The sequence below is a fragment of the Augochlora pura genome, chromosome 2 (assembly GCF_028453695.1).
Source record: "Augochlora pura isolate Apur16 chromosome 2, APUR_v2.2.1, whole genome shotgun sequence".
Lineage (NCBI taxonomy): Eukaryota > Metazoa > Arthropoda > Insecta > Hymenoptera > Halictidae > Augochlora > Augochlora pura.
The window spans coordinates 19329367-19339421 of NC_135773.1; the positions used below are offsets into that span (position 1 = coordinate 19329367).

Here is a 10055-nt window from a genome sequence, read left to right on the forward strand (position 1 = left end):
CCCGGGACTTCTACACGGAAGAGTATCCACTGCCACTCTTGGCGGTCACTTTCACGTCGACAACCACCTCCATTTTAATTTTCATTCGACTTTCTTCGTTAGAATTCAATTCACCCAATTTTTCTGAATTATAGCCATTTTTACACAGATCGACCCCGATTTATCATCTCCGAAATCGAAAACTACAATAAGAAGATGTAGGAAAATAATTGTTTAGTTGACTAGACATCTTTACGAGTAGTGGGAAATATGTATAATAGCGACGATTTTTAAGTATATCATTCGAAGCCGTTGTCTTGAACTGAGTCAGACAGTATCTTCTTGGCGGTGGTTGTTCTGTACAGAAAACAATTATCCCTTCTTGAACTGAACCATTTATCTAGAAAATGTTTAGTATATTATTTTTAGACATCTTCGTGAATATTTGGTTCACGCAAAGAACAACACAGTACCTTGATTAGCATAACAAAGAGAAGACATGGAATAATTTTAATCGCTTGATCTTCCTGGTCTCTGCACTTAAGTATGCAACCATACAAAAAGGTAGTGCGCACGTGGAGAAAACAAATTGATATCTTTTGGCTGCTGTGGTTACTGTCAACCGCTCCGCGTTTAACAAGCGTTTCACGCTCATTGAAACTGTGATTTTAGCAGCAACAAACATCTTTCAGTCTCCGAGCGGACAGACAGGTAGTCGCTTTCGAAGATAATTTATTGTCTTCGATATCTTCGACGGTCGTTTTACTCTGCCAGGAGTCTAGGCGACCGTGATTATCCCCAGGGACGCCGGAGGTTCTTCCACGCTGGAATTAGTGGTCCCTTGATCCTCCCTTTCATGTTTTCCGGAAACTCAATGCGACTTGACGTAGTGTCACTCATTTACACGCTTTATTGCTATACAGGGTGTTTGCGAAATAGGCGAATAAGTCTCAGCATCGCATTCTGCCCTCTCGAAGGGTGAGAAAATGTCACGTAGATGCAGGTTCGGAAATTCTTCGTTTCCAAATGGCGATATCTGCACTGAAATTACAAACATATTATTATTAGTTTTCCCGTAGAAAATGTCATCCGATTGTATTTTAGGCATGTATAAATCTTTTTCTAATTTGAACAACAATATCCAAATTACTCGAATAGAATACAGTTTCATCGATATCGAGATTTTGCTTTCTGAAGAATGTATATGTGTAAAATGCAAGAAATAAATGTTTACTAAAAATTAGATAAAAATTATTTTATATTTTACTATGTATAATTGTCTGTTACCTGTAATCAAGCGGAAAAATATATAACGTTTATGTGAAAAATGGTAGATGAAAATAAAATTTAATACGAAATTTATAAAAATAAATAAAAATGTTGCTACCTTTAATTTTAAATGTTGTCGAATAAATTTACAAAATTTTGAAAAAAAACAGTTGCAACAGTTTTATTAAACTACCGAAAATTTATGTCGTTTAGGGAAAAGTTTCAAAACAAAAAGGTTCGAAAACAAATATTTTATTTAAAAATTAATTATGCAGGAGAGCTGTGAGGTAAACATGTCCCAAACGGTGGTCTAAGAATTTGCAGAGTGGGGACAGCTACCCCTGGGACTATATAACGCGAGCCGCTACGTTTGATTAGTTCATTTGTGACAAACAGTTCGTAAAGCGTTCGTCGGTTCACTTGTTCATGACTGAGAATGCCGCGACTCGGTCAATCATCTAAGGGCAAAATGACGGAGACAATCTAACAACTTTACTAAGGAACGCGCGTTTGGTACCGAGCCGTCCGTAGTTTAATAAATAAAATTCAATTATGTGTTTAGTTAGTTCGCTGCTTTCGTCTTTCCTTTAAGTTTTCGTTATTAAATTTTAACAAAAATGTCTGTGTCGACGATATGGATTAAGGATAACATGCTGTTCTACGACAATTGCGTAAGTGTTTGTTTTAATATAACTAGAAATAAATAGCAAAATTCATTTACCTATTAATGTTTGTGTAGATAATTGTGAATACAGACATCTAGAACACAGTATAGTCTTCCTCGGTTGTTCAGATTGTCGTTTCCGAGTGGATCAATTTTGATGTAATTTCTGTGCCTTTGAATAATATCCATCTATTTCTAACTATAATCAACAAAGTGTAGTGCGACATCTTGACAAATAAATTTCGTAATTCGTAGATATACGTAAGGTTTGACGTTTATTTTGGATAGAAGATACTCGATTGTTCAACTTTGATGTGATTCTACGAGCACGTGTTTAAAAAACGTCTCGCGAGGTTCAACGTGTTCGAATTAAATGATGAAAAAAAGAAACATGATTACAATGCTAGTATTTTCCTGGCCAACGTTTCCATACGTCTAATCTATTCAGACAGAATTGTTCAGACTATTGATTTCCATTTAAATGTGCTAAAGTCCAGATTTTTCATCGCTTCTGCGACTTTATGCTTTATGATGAATAGATGTATTAACTTTTTCCTTTTTCAGCAAAGGAAGTTAACGGAAGCTGAACTGAAGGTCCAAAGATCTATAAAGAACCTCTCGATCCCCGATTGGTATCTGAATAAGCGCTCGAATCCACCGAAAATATTGAACAAAATTCCGATCGAATGTCGCCCGCCATCTTGGAAAAAATATGATTGGAGGAACACTTCCACGTTGAATTCGGCGAGCTCTATTGCATCAGGTATGTATTACAAAAGCAATGGTAAAACTTGAGAAACTTAAGAGGCTTCCGTTGACACAGTGTCTCGTCACTTGTCCACATCACTATTGCTCTTAATAGTTTTCAAACGTTCTTCTGTCTCCTCTCTTTTAACATCGGGAACCGCAACCTCTGTAATGCTAACAAGCTTTCAACAATCAATTGCAGATACACTGCCGTTCTCACAACGGCTGGAGAAATCGGCAGCCAGCAGTTCGTCCACAAATACCTACAAAGTCTCCCATCATCAAATGACTACGGAAGAATTGAATCACAGAACCGAATCCCAATTAAAACCCTCCGGTAAACTCATGGACACGAATATCCCAGACCTGAAGCCAAGAAGAAACATCAGCAAGACGTTTCCAAAAATGTCACCATCTCGAAAAATTCAGAATATTAACATCGTCTTTCCTCCGAAGTCTTTGAAGTTATCGAGCGAGTTTGGCGTCGAACCAGAGGAAAAGAAAATTCAGATCTCCAACTACAACTCGTTCGAAATGAAACAAACCTGCGACGAGAACAAAATGCTGAAAGATTATGAAACTACTCCAAGAAAGACTAACGGTCTAGCACCCACGAAAATCACCTGCACACCGAGGACTCCCAATGTAGACTCTGCGTTCCAAATCCGCGCAACTTCTACTCCGAAGTTTAAAGCAGCCGTCAAGTTGTTAACGCCGACGAACATCGAGGAGACTCCGAAGCTAAAGAAAATACCATCTAGGAACATCTTGGAGAAGATATCGATCTTCGAGGATAGCTGGAGTAACAGTACGCTCAGAAGCGAGAAAGCCTGGAAAAGTATGAGCGAAGAGACTTCTCGCTTGGAGAATAGCTGGAACAAAAACACGTTTTCAGCCAGCTACACGGAGACACCGAAACCAAGCCAGAGACTGAATAGTTTGCTGGAGAGGAGCATCCGATCTATTAATCCTATCCTTTTCGAGACAGTAGATTCTACTAACTCAAAAAATTGTTCGACCCTGGTTAGGGATATAGTGAAGAAGGTGGAGCACAGCATGATCAATCAGGACTGTTCTGTTAAAAAATCCACTCTCGAATGGAATAAATCGAAGCAACCGCGCGTGCCGAAGACATTTCCTAGGACACCGATCCAGCAGAAGGATGGTGGTAAAGCTGAACCGGAGGCCAACATAGACTCCCCGGTAACCAAGTTTTTGAACTCGCGGAGAAAATCAACGGAGTTGAACAACGTTGTTAGGAGCAAGCTGGCTCCCAGGGAGAAGGGCGTTGTTCGAGGAATCATAGAGGCTCTGGCAGAGAGATCTATCAGTCAATCTTCGCTACCAAGGCAGAAACAGGTCGTCGGGGTGCATAATAGCTTTGTGAAAAGTGTGGTGAGCACTCTGGAAAAGCGAAGCAGCTCGTCGATGCTTAACAAAACGATTCGTTGTATTCAAGACGAAGAAGATCTGGGAAGCGGGAGTGGATACGAATCCGAGGTCAAATCCTGCACTACCTCTGTGTCGCCGAAGGACACCGACAGCAGCGACTTCGAACAAAGGTCCCCAAGGCAGAGCAGCGACGACAGCCACAGAACCTTCGACTTCGATAGTACTTTGGACACCAAGAAACCTCTGCAGCTCGAGGAAGGCAATGACGAGGACTCCGTTTACTGGATCCCCGTGTCCAGGTGCAAACTGCCTCGGACGAGCTCGCTGTTGAGCATGATGTCAAGACTGTCAGTTAACACGGATCAGTCGCCAAGTGTCAGTCCCATCAAAAGCGACAGCGAGGCGGAGAATACTTTCACTCGTTGGGACGCGACCTATAAGGGTTCCCGAAATTTGACCAAGAGAATTTTCAGGATCGACGAGACCACCACTGTCATCGACTCTGGGTATTCGGATAAGTCTGGCAGATCTGTTGTCGGTTGCTCGTTGACCGATAGCACTTTGTCCGAGGACACGCAGAACGAAAGTGGCTCCGAGGTTAGTACCAACAGAACCAGGAGGTCATGTAACAGGAAGCCTATCCCTGGGATTACTTTCCGGATGCAGTGTTAAGGCTTCGGAGGATGTTGTAAGACTTGGGTCGTTTTGGATACATTTAGGAGCAATATATTTTCGTCATCGTTCAAGTAGAATTTAATATTTTTTTATAGATTTGTTGGTAGCTAATTACAGTTGTAAGAGAGCAGTCTCACTTCTTTGACTGCCGGATTTCGTGATTTGCTTGTGATATCGTTCGAGTACAAATGACACTCGATGAAAACTTTAGTGTTCTTCTAAGTTGCGTTTTGGGTTTCGTCGATGAACGGACCGCTGATTTAAACATTTTAATCGTCGTAGATGGCTCAACTCTTCGATTAAATTCGTTCTTGTCTTTCTAGATATCCTGTCGATTTTCTCTCTCGTTTAAACAGTGACACCGTTTTTCATTACTGATCTTCGATTGGGACTGCTTTAATTAGTTATTAAGGATGTCTTAGGCGATTTTATGCACGCGACAACAATTTTATGAAATCTAAGAGTTTTGTAAATCTTTCGCAAAAATTTTATCGAAAATGTTTAGTAAATTTGTAGTTCATGCAATTTAACAGATGTTAAGGGTTACACGAATGGACTAGACGCAATAAGAGAGTATTGTACATTTTAATTGTGTAGAAAGATTTAATGAGTTTATCGAATAAGGTAATTAATTAAAGATAGTATGTAAGAAACACAAAAATTTAAGAGATCCATGATAATAAAAAAATTTAATAAATATTTAATAAATGGACAAATATTGGCCAACCAAATAATATCATCTGAAGTTAGATGATGTGATATTAATTTCTTATCGTGGAAGATGCGATATTTCTATGTTGGAAAATGCTTTCCATTGTGAACATTGTTCGTATGTAATTAGGCTACCGAATTTCTAATACCTCTGTTTTGAATACATTCAATGTGTAATTAATGGAAAATGATCTTATTGTTGACTTATTTGCCGAGCAGTAGATAGTGTGGCGCAAAACGTGTGAAAGTTTTACGTGCGATTATTGTAAAGCGACATTTATGCTTTTTCGTAGTTGTTAATTTCTAGCTTTTTCGAATGTCATCATATAATTAATTTATACGAAACTTGATTGCAGCAATGAATGATGCTCGTGCGAGAATCGTGCGCTTTCGATTATCAAAATCAAATATTCAATAACATGAGAAAACAAGAATAAAAAACAAATTTCTAAACCTTGAACAATGTGTTACTTTCTTATCTCCGGCGATGACAAAACAAGCAGCTAGGTACTAATACATATAAATAAGTGTGATATATTTGTATTAAATATTTAATAGGTCTAGAGAAGAATTTCGTAATTCAGACAGATATGATTCGATTAATAAAGTTATTGGAGCAGGTTAAGTTACGGAATATTTTTAATTGAACGATTGCATCGATTCTATTTCTGTGAGTTGTGTCAACAGATCCTTGTGTCTGAGATGGGTAATCAAGCGTCGCGAAAAGATGTTTAACAGTCGCGTTGCGTATCGAATTGTTAATTGTCACTCTACCGAAGAAATTCAAGACTCGATTCAATAAATTAATCGTGGCTCTTTTCGCATACTTGTAAGCAAATAGATTAGGTGGGCCCAAAACTACTGTCTTGATTAAAAACAGTGAATTGGAAAGATGGCACACTACGTTGCAAATGTTTAATATGTACCGAATTAAAATGTAGCATAAGAAATGGAACGATATGATAGTATACCAACTTAAAATAAAATACATGACCTTCGAAGTGGTAAAATTCATTCGAGGCCAAACAGTTCTTGATTTTGCTTCGGAACTGGAAAAAAAAGGATTAATTTGTTTCCTAACTTCTATGTACACCAACAGTCGACCTCTACGATATTTATCGCTCGACGGAGAATCAGTATAGCTCTGTGAAACCTTCCAGAAACATTGCAGGAAATGAGTACTATCGGGAAACGATCAAAATTCAAGTGAAACGTGAAGTCGAAATGATTTAATTCTATTGAAAAATAAGAGTTAATAAGAAATACGGCACTCTTCTGAAGAGACTCCTTGCCTCTTTGGATGGCAAAAAAATCCGGTAAAGCGAACGACAAGTTCTTCACCGAATATTACAGGAGAATTGACTATTCAAATCCGAATTCTGACCATTCAGAAGTAACGCCGCCGGAATTCCAAGAAACATATAGAAGTTGTCGATTTCTTGACACAAAATCTGATCGGGCATTCTCAAAAGATTGGTGTAAACCCGACTTGGTTTTCAAAAGATATTTCTCCAATGTTGTGGATTACAGGCAAGATGGGACATTGTTATGCGGCGACTTATAAATTGTCAAGAATAGCGTGGATTATGCAGATGCGCGACGTTTTAGGAAAAACTCGAACTATTTGAACCGGTGCTCTTTGGAGAGGATATTTACCAATAGTAAAGATGAGGAGAGGATCGAGTCGAAAAACGCAAAAGTGAAGACCAATCAAAAGAGGTCGTTCAAAGAGTTTTTGGGATCTGTGTTAAGGTGGAGTAAACCAGGTACAAAGGAGAAACCACGACGTATCGTATCATGTGATCATTTGTTCGATCAAACGAGTTGTACTTTCTACTCGAAAAATGTTTTGCAATTGCCCAGAATTTCTTCTGTAAACACTGTACTACTCAAGAAATGTGAGGGGGCAACTATAATGCAGATAAAATTTGCAATATAATCTTCAGAACACATCGACGGAAAATCATTTTCCGTATTTACGAGATAATATAAAATTTCTCAAAAGATTAATGAAATAGAAATTAAATATTTTGATTGATAATATATATATCGCGCAGCATTTGCAGGAACGACAGTAAAGTTAAGGGCATCCTTGAATACATTTGCTAAATAAAATATGGATAAGCAATCTTTTAATTAGGTGTTAATTTTGTAGATTTGTAAGCAGAATGCAAAGATGCATCATATTTACAATGAGAAAACGGACAAACTTTTAGAAGTTCTCGCGAATAATACGGAGAATCGTCAGATTTTTTCGAGGAATAGAAATATAGAGAACTTCGGCAAGTCTTCCGTAAATGCATAGTGCACGTAGATGTAGACGTGGTAAAAAGGTTAAAAGAATTTAATATGGTCTTCGTTTTGATGGGTTTCGATTGTTCAATTGCGACTCTTGTAAATTAGACTGCCGTACTGCATTTCTATATAAAGTTCTCAAATTCGGCTATCGTCACATACATTTGTACAGCTATTAAAGGAATTGTGTACACGAAATGATTTATTATCCGTTTTCATTATAAATTAAATCCATAAACATTAGATAAAATAATCGAACATTTATTGCGCAAATCTTACATCCTACGGTTTTATGTTATCGTTATGATTCTTACCATTTTTGTCATTAGAATCATTGCTATATCCGACTCGTATTATGCTGCTACACTCACGCTAGAGCGCCTCTTCTGGGAAAATTAGAAAGCTTCGTGAGGGTTCCGCACAATTAGTAAATGGCAAAATGCTGAAACTACTAGCCAAAGTTAGTTCAGAATTTCAATATTGGTGGCGCCATCATACAAGTGCTGTGGAGATTTTGTATAAATCAACTATATGATTTAAATGTTCTTACTCAATACTTATAATTTAATTAAATATTTGATATAAAATCATCAAACTAATAAATAAATTATTCCTGTTTTATACATACGTGTTCTCTATAAGAAAATTCATTGTTAATTGAATTACTTGTTGGTAGGTATCCGTACCAATTAAATTAATATTTACAAGTTGGTAGAAACTTCTACGCCATTACAAAATATTAGAAATTGTCAATAAGGTAACGTTAATTATCAATATCTGTCTCAATGTCGCCACGATTGGGTTTTATTTGTTGCTGCCATCTGTGTCAGATTTTGTAATTGGCTTTGGCCAGCAGTTTCAGCGTTTCACTATGATTTAGTTGGCGCTGTACAAACCTCTGAGAAGCTAACAGTTTTCATAATGAGAGGCGCCATCATTGCAAATATCATGTTACTCCTTTCGTAAAAATTGGAAGGTTGCCAGGCAACATTAATTATGGCTTGATTATGACAACAACAATGATAGCCATGGGCATCGAACTGTTCAAAGGATTCTATGTCATCGATATAGATTGGCAAATAGAGATGAGAACACCACAAAATAGTTGTATAACATAATAGTTTATAGCACTTTGAAAGGATCTTATTATTTCGGACACTGGCATCGCGTGAATTATAGTGCGCTACAATCCATATGAACAGATCATTTCATAGAAAAGCATAATTAGCCATAAAAGCATATAAATTTTACCTATGTATAGTATGAAATTGATGCGTAACGCTACTACAAACGTGTTAATTCTAATAACATTAAGTCAGAGGCCTTGTTTACTTAGATTTATTTAGTTATTTACGAAGTTATTTAAATGTTATTTTCTTCCAGAAGGATAGTAAGGGCATCTTTATCTCTGTGTTTTTAGATTGTTCGTCAAGTATTCATCACTAATTGTGCTATATTAGATTGTGTGTATTCTTTTACCGATTGTCTTGTCACCTGTATCATCAACATAACTGAACATATGCGGATTCCAGTCTTTCGTTTTGTATTTTTTTGACATTTTTATGACTTACTGTTTTCTTATAATACATTTGGAAGGTGTGCACCACGCACATTTGCAACTGTTTGTAAACTTAACTCTGAATACGTAAATTATATGTATTTATGATATTCTTCTTTAATGTAAATTCACGGTTTTGACTAAGGGAAATAAAATACGTGTATATCTACAACGGAATACATACAATAATTAATATATATATGTAAGTATATGATTATTCAGCAACCCTGTTCAAAAATTTATGGTTTTTCAGTTTCAACTACTTTTGCCTTGTAGGTGATGTAGTCTATTCTGAATTAATATTTTGTTGTAAGCAAGTATTATGAACAACAGGACCTTTTGCAAGCACGGTAAACATTAAGTAAACAAATATTATTTTCTTCTTTAATAGAAACTGTATATTTTCTACCCCTAATATGTTATAGTGGAAACATAAAAAGGCAAGTTATTATAATTGGATAGCTCAGAAGGTTGCTTAATAGTAACCTTATGAATTTCCAGGCAAATCACAAGGTTTTATGTTTAAAGACACATCAAATGTTTACCGGTAAGCGCAATATACAAGGCTAATCAATTGTCAGCGTCGCGAACTAACTGGTCTTGAAAGATAAATAAAAATTATGGTAATTTAAACAATATCTCGAAAATGCTTTGCATTCGTCATGGCAACCGTACATCGAACATCTGCGATAAACGTGTCAATATATGTTACCATATACCCCTACTCCGCTGCCAAAACCCATTAACGCGACTATATAATTTCGA

At 36.9% G+C, this 10055-nt stretch overlaps 1 protein-coding gene across 1 annotated transcript; it reads left to right on the forward strand.

Moving 5' to 3' along the window:
* The first annotated feature begins 1865 nt into the window (after positions 1–1865).
* On the forward strand, positions 1866–4723 carry LOC144478278 (uncharacterized). The gene is made up of 3 exons (XM_078196046.1): positions 1866–1919; positions 2477–2675; positions 2862–4723. The coding sequence occupies exons 1-3, from the start codon at positions 1866–1868 to the stop codon at positions 4721–4723; spliced, it is 2115 nt and encodes a 704-aa protein (XP_078052172.1).
* Positions 4724–10055: the final 5332 nt, after the last annotated feature.